We start from the raw sequence: 13,160 nt of genomic DNA on the forward strand, positions 1-13,160 counted from the left end.
CAATGTGTCAGACCTTACAAAATTCATTAGGGTCTCCTCAGACACCTCTGTGGGTCTTGAGTCTAAGGTAGGTGCATTAACCTGGGCCAATCGGAGTTTGTATTTGAATTCCCTTTATTGTGGACTGTCTCTTTTCATGTGCTCAGTGGAGCCATATCAGTAGCACTTTCTTGGGCTGTGCTTATGTGTAGATATGTCTTACAGGATATTTTTCCATAAAGAGTAACAGGTAAGGTATGTGGTGTAGTGAGTTTGTCAGGTCTGAGGTGAGATGTTTGCAAAGAACAGGGGACCCTTTGGCAAGGGGTCTCTGTGTCGCAGTATGTTGATGCATTTAATCCTTTGAGATGAAAATTCAGCCCAACAATGAGATTTGTAAACTTAAACTAGCCGCTAATTATTTGTTAGGTCATGAGCACACTATCTGCTCCTGCTCACCTCTCCTCAATTCATCCTTTCTACTTCTCCAAAATCTACCTCTTAAGAAAGCTGTGTATTTTCTAATCTCAGATCCTCTGCAAAGCTTTGCAGTTCCAGTAACCTCCTAGATGGTCCCATCACCATCTCACTCATTCTGTCCAAAATTAAACTTTTTTTTCCTCCTCTTCATTGGTTTGTCTTTTTTCTGTATCAAATTCAAAATCCTTCTTCTCACCCCTTTAAGACCTCTATAATCTCACCACTGCCTATGTCTCTGCTCTGATCCCTCCTATGCTTATCTGGATCCTTTGTTGTCCTTGCTGCTATATCATTCTTTTCTTAGACTCTTAGCTTAGTACGTTTTTCATGCTGCCCCTTTGCTTGGGACAGTCTCCCCCTTCATGTTTGTCAAGTGGTCTTTCTCCTTTTCCCTAATTAATTCAAATCTCTTCATTCAAACACTCTTCTTTGAGTCCTGTGGTGATCTCTCCACCTCTGAATTGTTGTCCTGGGATTTTTCTTGTCAGTGTTCCATTGCAACATGTTCAAGAGAAGGAACATGAATTACTTTTATTACTGTAACGCAGTGGTTCCCAAACTGTTTGGTTGCCACCCTAAAAGTGCGGAGGACACCATTTTGCTTTGAACAGCATGACCCCCACATATGGTGCATACGAGCTCATGATGTTCAGAAGACGCCATTTTACTCTACACAATGGCATTCTCCACATGGCATGCGTATGTAGTCATGCTGCGTGGAGGGTACCATTTTGCTCTATGCTGTCTGGGGTCTCGTCAGGAAATACTTCATCAAAAAAAGTTTGGGGATCTCTGCCATAATGTCTCAGGGCCCTAGTTATCCACTGGGAGCCCTGTGTTAGGCGCTTTACAAACACAGAACAAAAAGACTTCTTCTTTTCCCCAAAGAACTTACAGTTGAAATATCAAATGGGACAACAGATGGGAGAGTACAAGGAAACAATGAGACAATATTGGTCAACATGATAGGCAGTGGTCTCAAAACACCAGCAGTCTAACCAAGTCAGTGAATAGCCTTACTCATTAATGCTGCTTTGAAGTAAGGGTCCATCATTTTCTATTATAAATCTGCATTTTAAATGTTTTATGCTGCTTGCTAAAACTTTACAGAATACAATAATTATTTTTTATAAAATTGTTTTAAATTACAGAAATACAAAATAAATGTTTGTGATGCTTTATTACTCTTGTAACATTGATTTGATGCTTATGAAAAGAAATAACAATTTACATATAAGCGCTAAAAATATTGATACCTTGCTGTGAGTATGCAAATTTGTCTGCCTTGTTGCCAGAGTGCACTTAGGAACAGCATTATTTTCTGTAGATGAGAGGAGGGATGCTATGTTGGTGTGTAGGTTGCAGATGGAACAAAAAGGCTTTTATAAATACACAGAAGATAGGAAAATGAAAGTTTAGGAGAAGTTTTGACCACAAAGCTAGCCTCAGAAATCAACTAACTGTAACATTTCCATTACCGCTTATCTAATCTCCTGAAGACCTGATCAAAATCTCTTTAACTTCACTTTTTATTTTTAGCATGTATTTCTGGACACTGACTTCTCACTTTGCTGCATAAAGATACAGTATTCTGACACCTCTTCCCCCGCATAGACGTTGATGCTACCAAATACAGTAGTTTCTTCAAGTCAATACAATTTAATATGGTCTGAATATGAAATATGTATTTGCATGATGACTTTGGGTATGTCTACACTGCAATGAAAAACCTGTGGCTGGCCCATGCCAGGTTACTCAGACTCACAAGGCTCACACTGCAGGGCTGTTTCATTGCAGTGTAGACTTCTGGGCTTGGGCTGGAGCCTGAGCTGTGGGACCCTGTGAGGTGGGAGGATCCCAGAGCTCAGACTCCAGCATGAAGTCTATTCTGCAGTGAAACTGACCGAGCCTCGTGAGCTCAAGTCAGCAGGCACTGGTCCCGGCACTGCATATCACAGGACATGCCAGTACAGGGTAGCCTTGCCCCTTATAAAGACCATACAAAACACCACAAAGGTGCTATGGTAGACCCAGGCCTCCATACTTCCCACAGCCAAAGGGGTGGAAAGGAGGTATTTTGTGCCACCAAAGGGGTACGAACACCTTTTTACCCATCCTCAGCCTGGAACATTAGTGGTGGATGCAGCGAGCCACAAAGAGCGGCAAGGTCAACCAGGTCCTGCCCCAAAGTCACGGGATGCTAAGAAGCTGGACCTTTACGGCTGTAAAGTCTACTCGACCGGGGTGCTCCAGCTTCGTGTTGCTAATCAGCAAGTGGTGCTCAGCTGCTACGCCTTCAATTCCTGGAGAGCGCTAGTTCCAGGAATTGCTCCTGTCAGACTCATGCCCAGAGTTCGCGGTGCTTCTTGAGAAGGGGAAGGTGGTGTCAAGGACCTCCCTCCAGGCCGCCACTGATTCTGCATCTCAGACTACGGCCACAGCAATCGCCATGAGATGGAGCGCCTGGTTACAGGTTTCGGGCATGCCTCCGGAGGTCCAGAATGCCATTCAGGACCTGCCATTTGACCATGCAGGCTTGTTTGCCAAGAACACGGACTCCCGCTTGCACAGTCTGAAAGACTCAAGGGTAACATTGAAGTCCCTGGGGATCCACACTCCCACACCCCAGAGGAAGCCCTTCAAACCCCAGGCTCCCTTCTGCTTCTACTCCAGACCCCCGAGGCAGGACTCCGTCAGGAGAAGGGGCAGGAATAATAGGAGGTACCAATCACAGTCCTTCTCAGGCCAAGACCTGGGCTCGTCCAAACAGCCCCTGGGGCTGAAACCTAATTTTTGAAGGTGCGCCCAAGGACGGTGCACCAGGACTCAATTATCCTCCCTTCTTCTACCGTGCTTGGTCCCAGATCACAACAGATCGCTGGGCTCCAAGCATGATAGGGGTGGGATATTCTATCCAATTCTGTTCCCTCCTGCCTTCTCTGTCCCTCTTCAGGGACCCTTCTCATGAGCAACTCCTTCTCCAGGAGGTGGGACATAGACATGTTCGCGACACTGAGCAACAGGAAGTGCCAATGGTTTTGCTCCTTTCTGAACCACAGCCCGGGCTCCATTGTGGACCCTTTTCACCTCACGTGGACGAGTCACATGCTCTATGCATTCCTGCCCTTTCCTCTCATACAGAGTCCTCCTCAAGGTCCACCAGGACAGGGCTTTGTTGATCTCATAGCCCTCGTGTAGCTCTGTCAGCACTGGCTCACCATGTTGTTAAGCCTATTGGTCGACAGACAAGTAACCCTTCCCTTATGCCTGGACTTCATCACTCAGGGACCACGGCAAGCTCCAGTACCCCAGCATGGAGTACCTCCTCCTCATGGCATGGAAACTCAATGGCTGAACCTGTTGGAGCTCCAATGTTCAGACTCAGTGAGAGAAGTTCTCTTGGGAAACAGGAAACCTTCCACCCGAGTCATGTATCTGGCAAAGTGGAAGCGGTTTTCTATTTGGTCCCTGCAGAAGAGTATCCCACCGCAGCAAGCGCCAGTTCCCCTCGTTTCAGACTACTTACTGGATCTGAAGCAACAAGGGCTGGCAATATCATCTATAAAAGTGCACCTGGCTGCCATCTCGGCCTTCTACCGCCAGGGGCAGTGGGTAGATCAGTCTTCGGAAACCCCCTGGTAAGCCAGTTCCTCAAGGGCTTGGACAGGTGTGGCAGCCTGTTCCCCAGTAGGACCTCAACCTAGTCTTGTCCAGGCTCATGGGCCCTCCATTTGAGCCCATGGCCACCTGCCTTCTCTCCTACCTCTCTTGGAAGGTTGCTTTTCCAATGGCTATAACATCATCCAGAAGGGTCTCTGAGCTCAAAGCATGTACTGTCTTTTACAAAGACGAGGTTCAGCTGCATCCTCACCCTGCGTTTCTACCCAAGGTGGTCTGCCAGTTTCATGTGAATCAGGACATGGTTTTTACCGGTCTTCTTCCCCAAGCCTCATGCCACTGGCGGAGAGCGGATGCTTCATTCCCTGGACATCAGGCATGCCCTAGTCTTCTACACTGAACACAGAAAGCCATTTCGTAAGTCACCACAGAAACTGCTTGGGAGATGCCTATTGGAATGGACGTGAGCAAATACTCGAAGAAGAAAAAATGGTTGCCTACCTCTCATAACCGTTGTTCTTCAAGATGTGTTGCTCATGTCCATTCCAAATCCTATCCGCCTCCCCTCTGTTGGAGTCTTCCAGCAAGAAGGAACTGAGCAGGTGGTGGGTCGGCAGTGTCCTATATACACCACGATTAGGGTGCCACTGCAGGGGGCTCCACTGCTGACCCAACAGGTATTGGTAAGGGAAAACCTTCTGACGATCGTGCACGTGGCGCACGCACACACCTATTGGAATGGACATGAGCAATACATCGCAAAGAACAACACTTACGAGAGATAGGTAACTTTTTTTTTCCAGCACCCCGGTACCAAATGGCACTCCAGAGGCAACGATGCCTCTGGTACCAGCCAAGCCTAAACTCTGAGAACTGATGGCATTGACAAAAGGCAACTATTGGGAGCCTTAACCGTCGACAATACTGGTTCTGCCTCTCCCAACTGGCACAAACCATAACTGCATTGACTCCAGTAGTTCAGGCAGATAGGATCTCTCAAGGGAGAGCAGAGTCTTATTCTATACCCAATGACATTTTTGTTCTCCCTGATTCCCAGAATCCATCATCCCAGGTCCTTCCCTCACAAGAGTGGTCCTGACTACATCAAGAGATGCAGCTTATGGGAGGAGTTTGTCTCCCATTCTATCAGACAGCCATGATTTCCCTCCAGTGGAATCATTGGTGCTGCCAATGGATCCAGACTTAGCATTTTCTTTCTTCGGAGACTCTGAACAACCCGAGGAACTGATGTCTCCTCCTCTGAGGCATGTCTTCCCAGACCAGTCTGGAACCAACTTCCACTTCAGCAGCTGCCTCAGAACTGTTGGTACCCTATGCCAGGGAGACTCCCAAAGCCACCCTTTGACCCATCTTCCTGGCCTTCTCTGGGATACTGGGACCTGTACTACTCTGCGGAGTCAACATGATCCCCTAGGGAGTCAGTCCACCCTGCCCCTGCAAGAGGACAACTAGAAATTCCTTCTGATGCCAGGGAATAAGATGATGGATCTGGAGCTAGCGGTACTGACGAGACTGTCCTCATATCTGGATAAATAGTCACTCCAATATCTCCGTCCCCTCGATGACCATAAGCAGTTCCAGGAACTGTTACATAGTGTTGCAGAGGAGCTGCAGATCTCCCTTGAGGAAGTTCAGGATCTTCAACATACACTCCTGGCAATCCTCCGGATCCAACCAAATAGTATTAATGAAGCCATTCTGGAACCAGCTTGAACAGCCTGGTACACCCTGGCCATTTGTGCTCCTATCCCTAAGAGGACAGCAAAATGCTATTTTATCCCTGCCAAAAGGGTGCACTTTCCCTTTTTCTCATCCTGCTGTTAATTCTTTGGTTGTCTAAGCTGCCACAGAGAGATCTAGAGGTATCTAGGAGGACCTGCACTTCAGTGAAACTTATCTTTTTAACCAAAAGACAGATAAGTCGTTGCACAGTCTAAAGGACTCCAGAGCCCCCCTCCACTCCCTGGGAGTATATATCCCACTCTCTCAAAGTGAAAATTCCACAGGCAATTATACAAGGATAGACCAATGGCTCAGCAGTTTGACCACCAGTGGCCTTATGAGCTAGCCTGTAACAGGCAAAGGGTTCAGAAGTCCCGTTTCCATCCAGTTCTGCAGCAATAGCATCCCAGTTCCAGCCCCCATCTAAACAATATTTTTTTTGATGGGAGTTTGAGAGCTGCAAACCAATGATGCCACCACCTGTTGATTTCCACACCCCTTTTGCACTCTTTTCCCGCATCTAGAGTGCAATAACAATGAATAAGTGGGTAATAAACATCATCTGTTCTAGCTATACTATCAAATTTATCTTTTTTTCCCCTCCAAAATTCCCAACCCCTCCTCCCTTTTCAGGGACCATTCTCAAAAGGAGATTCTCAAACAAGTAGCAGAATTCTTCTTCTAGTGAGGAGCAAGTGAGCGGTTACCTCTTCAGTTTTAAGGAAAGCGTTTTTACTCAATATACTTCCTAGTACCCAAAAAGAAGGGCAGCTGGGCTATCCTTGATTTCTGCCATCTTAACTGTCTTATTTGCAAATTGAAACTTCATATGGTCACGCTGGCATCTATAATTCCATCTCTAAAAAAGAACATGTAGTTTAAAGCTCTTGATATGTAGGACACATACTTTCACGTGGCCATTCACCCCATCAGATGCTTTCTCAGATTCCTGGTGGGCCGTGACCATTTTCAATACAGTCCCGAGGGTCGCTGCTAAGACCTTCTTAGTAATAACAGCCCATATCAGCATTGTGGCTTCACCATTTTCCCCCATCTTGATGACTGGCTTCTCCTTGCCAAGACCATGTCAAGAAGCCTATGAGTCCAATTCATCAATGCTTTCAACTCATGCTTTCCCCAGTGTAACTCAAAACTCTTTGGTCTTCATCGGAGTGTCTTTAAATTCAGTCACAGCAAGTTCTTACCTGCCGATGGACAGGTTCCAGTGATGAATGATCTCCTAGATCAGATCATGCTCTTGTTCTGTACAAACTGCCTTAAAATTGTAAGTATTCTAGTGGTCATAATGCTAGTCTTTGAATTTAGTGCTCTATTTAAGTTGAAAGGGAATGTTTACATCCGCATTGGTGCTGTATTTCAAGGTATCTGCACAATTTCCAAGCAAATACTTCATTGATTTGTATTACATAGGAAAGGTTTTAAAAAAAAAAAAAAAAAAAAAAAAAAAAAAAGTTTAAGGAAATTTTGATTCTGGAGAAGATTCCAAAATCAGCAAGATTACCTTGCATCCTCAGAATCCTTGTGTTTTCCATATCAGCAGATTTGTATTTACTGCACAACTTTGACTTCCCTAAGAAAGGGGTGAGGTGAAGGACATCTCTAGTTAATGTTGGTGTACTAAATATAACTCTTTTTTTTTTTTTTTTTTACAGTATTCAAAAAGAGCAAATAACAGCAAAGATTTGGAAGACTGTGAACAAGCTAACAAACTGGGAGCAATTAACAGTACTCTAAGGTAAGCTGTGCTTAAAGTAAATAGTACCAACAAAAGGTCATCTTGACTCTGGTATGTTATTTTGGAAACTACTGCTTTTTGTTCTCTTCACTTTTATAAAGTCCCTGTAAAAACAGTGGAAAATAGCCATGGTGTTAAATACGAGTTAATGGACTCAAAAACTTCCGAAGCTAAAGATCGGAAGAAAGAACAAATATCTTCCCTTTTTTAAAGTAAGATTTTTATTGTATACAAAACTCTATGAGCAGGGAAGGCAGGAAACCCAAGAAAAAGAGCATCTGAGTTTTTTTATTACCACTTTGTCTTGGGCAGAGTGGTATAAACAAATACTAGAGAATGGGGACTTTGGTCTAAAATCTTTTATCTGCACATCCTGAACGAATTATCTCCGCTTCTAAAATTTCAATGTTAGAACATAGCATTTTACTGAGGACTTCATAGGAGGATCTGGATTCCCAGCAGAAAAAAGTTTGGAGCAGGATATGAAGGGCCATTTTGATCAAAGGAGCTTGACTGTGCAGCAATGGCAGTTGCTCCATAGTTGAGGAACCAATTTCCTATAAGCTCAACTTTGGCCCCTTCTCTAACCCCTCCTCCCTCCACCAAGCACCATCCTTCCAAAACAAACAAAAGTAGATTTGATCTGAAGCAGGAATGATATTTTTCTACAAAACTAAAAATGATTTGGATAAGAGGCTCTTGAGTTAGAGCCCACTTAAAAACTGAGTAGGTAAACAGTTTCAGAATGTAATTTTTTTTTTTTTTTTTTTTTTTTTTTTTTTTTGACATTTCGTACCACCCATCCTCCCCAAAAAGGTAGAAAGATAAAATCAACTTTAGTGGACTTTCTTAGCAGAGATCTAGTACTTTTGGGCCCCAGTTTTGAACAGGTAAACCTGACCTATAAGATCTTGGTTTCTTCTTGGGAACATCATCTTAAGAGTGTTGGCTTCTGGAAGCTCAGCGTAAGCTATAGTAAATCAGGAGACAGCAAGATTCCTAACTTGTTGCTTTTATTTAAAACAAAACAAAATAAAAAAGTTTCAGCACCTTCTCTCTCTGCAGAAAAAAGGACCAAACTGGCCTGTCACTAAGAGAGAGAATTTTTTTCCCAAGAAAAAGAGAGTTAAAAGGAGTGTGAAAGCTCTTGGGGTAGGGAAAGTGGACAGTGGGCATGTAGAGGGTTGGAGAGAGAAGCATGCTTCTTGGGAACATGGAAAGTGAGCGTTTAAGTTGGGGAGGGAACCGGAAGATAATCATTGATATAGGAACAAGTGGGAGATAGCCGGTATCTGTGCCTCCCATGCAAATCCTTCAAACCCAGCAATACATCCTTTTGATGGCTCCTAGCTCTGGGGTATTCTGCCTGTTTGGCTGAATTTAATCAAACTGGGACTGCCTGCTTGCAAAATACAGGAAGTTGACTGGATGGGGAAGCTCCTAGGAATAGAGCTTCTCTCCACCTGATACACCTCCAGGTTCTTCCTGCTCTCTCCAAATATGACAAAAGGAGAGGGAGAGGGATCCGTGGATCTTGTTGTAGAACTGGGCCCTAGGTTTGTAAAACTGAGTTTGGGTTAACTTGGTCAGAAAGAATGGGTGGTTGAAGGGATTTATTCATTACTTCCCAAGGCACTACATGGCTGCTATTTACCAATGAGATAGTTTATTGGTGTTTGGTTTTGAAATGCTGTAGTTAATGGCTGGCTTACCATTGTTTGCTAAAGGCTCAAGACCGAAACATTGTAGTTTGTTACAAATACTACAAGGTAATTGGACAGGAAGAGTTAGGGAAATGTGACAGTTAATCCTTGGTATTTTCTTCTGTTTTTTTTTTTTTTTTTCCCAAGAGGATAATCCTATTTATAAAGCAATATACAGAATCAAGATCATTGGCTTGTCTCATATTGTAATGTAGAATCAGTTGATGTTGGAGATGAAAGACCCATGTCCATTTTTGCCAATGCAGGGTTTTTTCTACAATATATAAAGACTTGTCTATACGGACACACAGTTCTTGGCAAGCTGGGGTTTGTATCTACCCCAACACACACGCTGAAAGTTCCCTAGTGTGCTCTAACCTACTCCTAGTTCAATGCAGGGTAGACTAAAGTGTACTAGGGAACTTTTAGTGCACAGCAGCAGTGTCCACACGGCACTTCGTGCGTTGCAGGCTAACGCATGTTAGATTTACACTCCAGCTTGCCATGAAAGGTATGTTTGTATGGCAAGTCTGAATACAGTCATTCATGTTCTTTCTCTTGAGATAAATTTACAAGCATCTAACAGGCAATAGCTCGTTGATATGTTCCAGTGCTTTGGATATAGTCATTTTAAATTTTGCTTCAGAGATATTGCACACCATCAATTCTCTGTATTCAAAATTATCTGTGGTTTTATGATTGCTTATTTTGACACTCTTCATGGATACATTTAAAAATAAAAATAAAAACATTTTACAGGTCAAATTCAATTACATGTATTTATTTTCTCTTTTTTTCTCAGTAACCAAAGTAAAGAGGCTTTCATTGACTGGGCAAGATATGATGATTCACAGGACCACTTTTGTGAACTTGATGGTAAAATAGATATGGAAGTGAATAAGCTTTTAAAACAGCTGAAGTTCTTTAAGAAAGCATGTTTGCTTTATGCACTGTCAGTAAATAAGTTTAAAGGTGTTATACAAATGACTTAATGCTTAATGTTGTGCTGAATGGCCAAATAAAAATCTCATACCTTCTCATGTAGAAGGAAAGTGCTTAGGGCAGGAGGGAAAAAGTACAACCTAAGGGCATAGAGAGAGAGAGTCTCTATTAGTACTGACATGTGAGGCATTTGATAGTGGATAGACAGGTGTCTATTTCATGGAAATGAAAAAGAAAGAGAGTGCATAAGTAACAGTAAAAGATGCTGAAATCTTACTTCCATACTGGGGCAAACATAAGACCACTTACGCAAAACCTGATTGCTTTAACCTATTGAGGGTATGTCTACACAGCAAAACAAAACAAACTATTAGAGCCCGGGGTTAATTGACTTGTGCTCCCAGAGCTCAGGCTGTGGGATTAACAAGTGTAGACATTCGGGCTTGTCCTGGAGCCTGGGCTCTGAAACCTGGCGAGCAGAGAGGGTCTCCGAGTTCAGACCCAAACATCACGCTGCTATTTTTAGCCCTGCAGCATGAACCATACAAGCCCAAGTCAGTTGATCTGAGCTCTGAGGCTGGCTACTTGGGTTTGTTTGGTTTGTTTTGTTTTGTTTGCTGTGTAGCTATACCCTCAGTTGTTTACTATATTCCCTTTGCTAACCTTCAGAAATTTGCACTTTAAAAGAGCTTGTTCCTTCACAGCATGGCTTTTTTCCTAGTTGCCTCTGGATTGAAGTCATCCTCTTTACCTTTAGTAAACATGTTATCTTTAATAATTTGCAAAAATTGATCTTTTTTGATTGACATTTGTCTTCATCCGAGAACATGGCTGCTATTATTTCTGGTAACTGCTATAGTAGTTTTGATTATTGCAGCCTATTCTAGATAACTTATTAACAAAGGTTATAGATAGAACTAAAGCTGTCTCGGTAGTAAGTGTTTGGTAAAGTATTAGAACACATAAAACATAATTTTCTGGCTTGTATGGATTTCTATGTGAAGTAGATTGTAGTTCTGGAATCCACAGCCTGCATAGGCTTTTGCTTCCTCTCTACTATCATTTCTGCCTGCTGCCTGCACCTTGCCTGTTCAGCTTCCCAAGATGATTTTAGCTACTGACTGTCTCCCTTCCACCTCTATCTACTCTTCTTTGACCACTTCTGGAATGACTCTTAACTGTTGTTCTGATGGTATTCTTTTTTTCATTGCTAGAACAGCTCTTACTTTCTTCTATGGTTTCTCATCATTCAGCATTACTAGAGCAAGTGCTCAGGGGCTTCTGTTGGCTTACTCTTCTGATTGATTGGGTGACACAGTCTTGAAATTTGGTTGCAGTTTTTGACATTTCAAATCAGATACCGTATATACTCTATCATAAGCCGGTTTATTTATAAGCCGACCCCCCCCACCCCCCCAAGATGGATAAGTAAAGATGGAAAATTTTTATAACCTGTTCATAAGCTGACCTTATAATTCAGGGGTCAGCAAACTTTGGCTCCCGAGCCATCAGGATAAGCTGCTGGTGGGCCAAGATGGTTGTTTACCTCGAGCGTCCACAGGCACGGAGGTAAACCTAGGTAAACAAAGTGTTCTGGCGCGCCAGCTGCTTACCCTGACGGGCCTGGACAGCAGCTGGTGAGGAAATTGTTTTGGGGGGAGAAGCTGGGAGTAACCCCATGACCACCCCCCACGTGACCTCACCCCTAGCCTGGGACCCCCACACTCTCCCCATCCCATCTCTTCCCACTTTATCTAGGGAGGGCCAGCGCGGCCGCAGCTTGCTCCGGTGGGCCAGACCGGGTGGCGCGGCCGCAGCATGTTCCAGCGGGCTGAGCAGCGTGGCCACAGCCTGCTCTTGGGGGTGGGGCCGAGCGGCTCGGCTGCAGCCTGCCAGCCCTCGGAGGCTGGGGGGAGAGCAGCGTGGCCAGAAGCGGAGAGACTCCGGCTCTGCTGGCTGTGCTGCCTCTCCTTACTCCCTCTGTTGGGGGGAAGGGCTGCGTCCCACCTCTCCCTCTCTATACCCATTCATAAGCCGACTCCCTTCTCTCGTGCTTCCCTTTTTACTAAAAAAATTCAGCTTATGAATGAGTATATACAGTATTTTATTTATATGTAATTATTTCTATTTTTACTTAATAACTTGGGAGCAGTATTTCAGTTTACCTTTCACATTTTTAAAAAAACATTGAAAGCTGAATTTAGCTATCTTGAAATTTTATTTTTGGATGTGATCCTTTTGAATTCATGTTGAACTTAAATAATATACCTAGAAATAAGGGGAATGATTAAATGCTCTGTTGCAATTTATAGCTTTTCCTGGCTATAAGAGAATTCTAAAATGCACTATAAAATATTTCTAGTTGGCAGCATTGTAAATGGTAGAAAATTTGGACTAAAGCATCTAAAAATAAATCTTACAAATTTCTTTTAGCTAATGAATAAAATTTGAGAAATACATCTTGTAAAAGGAATCATAACTTTTATAAAATAAACTTCAGATTTTAGAAGAATTTGAACATTGGAAGTCCTAATTTTTATCATTATTTAATGTTCTTTTTTAACATATAGCCCAATCCTAAAAACACTTACAGTTAAGCATGTCAACGTACAGTAAGCATCTGAGTAGTCCCATTGAAGTCAATGGGACCATTCACATGCTTAAATTTTAAGATCAAGCATAAGTTTTTTCAGGATTGGGGCCTATATTTGCAATAGCCAGAGTCTTTGGAACGAACTCCCACGGGAGCAAAGGACCACCACAGACCTCGCCACCTTCTTCTCCAGAGGAAGCATGTATGTTTAAAAAAAAAAAAAGATGAAAACTACTACACTTGCATACACAAATCTTCTCCTCTGAAAAGAATGAGAGAGAGAACCACATATGACCGTGCTAGTCCTGTTGCTTAGTGCCCTACTGGAAGGTACTCAACTGCTCCA

At 43.3% G+C, this 13,160-nt stretch overlaps 1 protein-coding gene across 1 annotated transcript in view; it reads left to right on the forward strand.

Annotated features, from left to right (window-relative positions):
* Positions 1–13,160, forward strand: part of ERO1B (endoplasmic reticulum oxidoreductase 1 beta) — a 62,870-nt gene that overhangs the window by 27,200 nt on the left and 22,510 nt on the right. The window contains exons 5-6 of the mRNA XM_054022680.1: positions 7,494–7,576; positions 10,082–10,155. Coding sequence (XP_053878655.1) covers positions 7,494–7,576; positions 10,082–10,155 — 157 coding nt within the window. The remainder of the gene's footprint in view (positions 1–7,493; positions 7,577–10,081; positions 10,156–13,160) is intronic.

Source organism: Malaclemys terrapin, chromosome 3 (genome assembly GCF_027887155.1).
Source record: "Malaclemys terrapin pileata isolate rMalTer1 chromosome 3, rMalTer1.hap1, whole genome shotgun sequence".
Lineage (NCBI taxonomy): Eukaryota > Metazoa > Chordata > Testudines > Emydidae > Malaclemys > Malaclemys terrapin.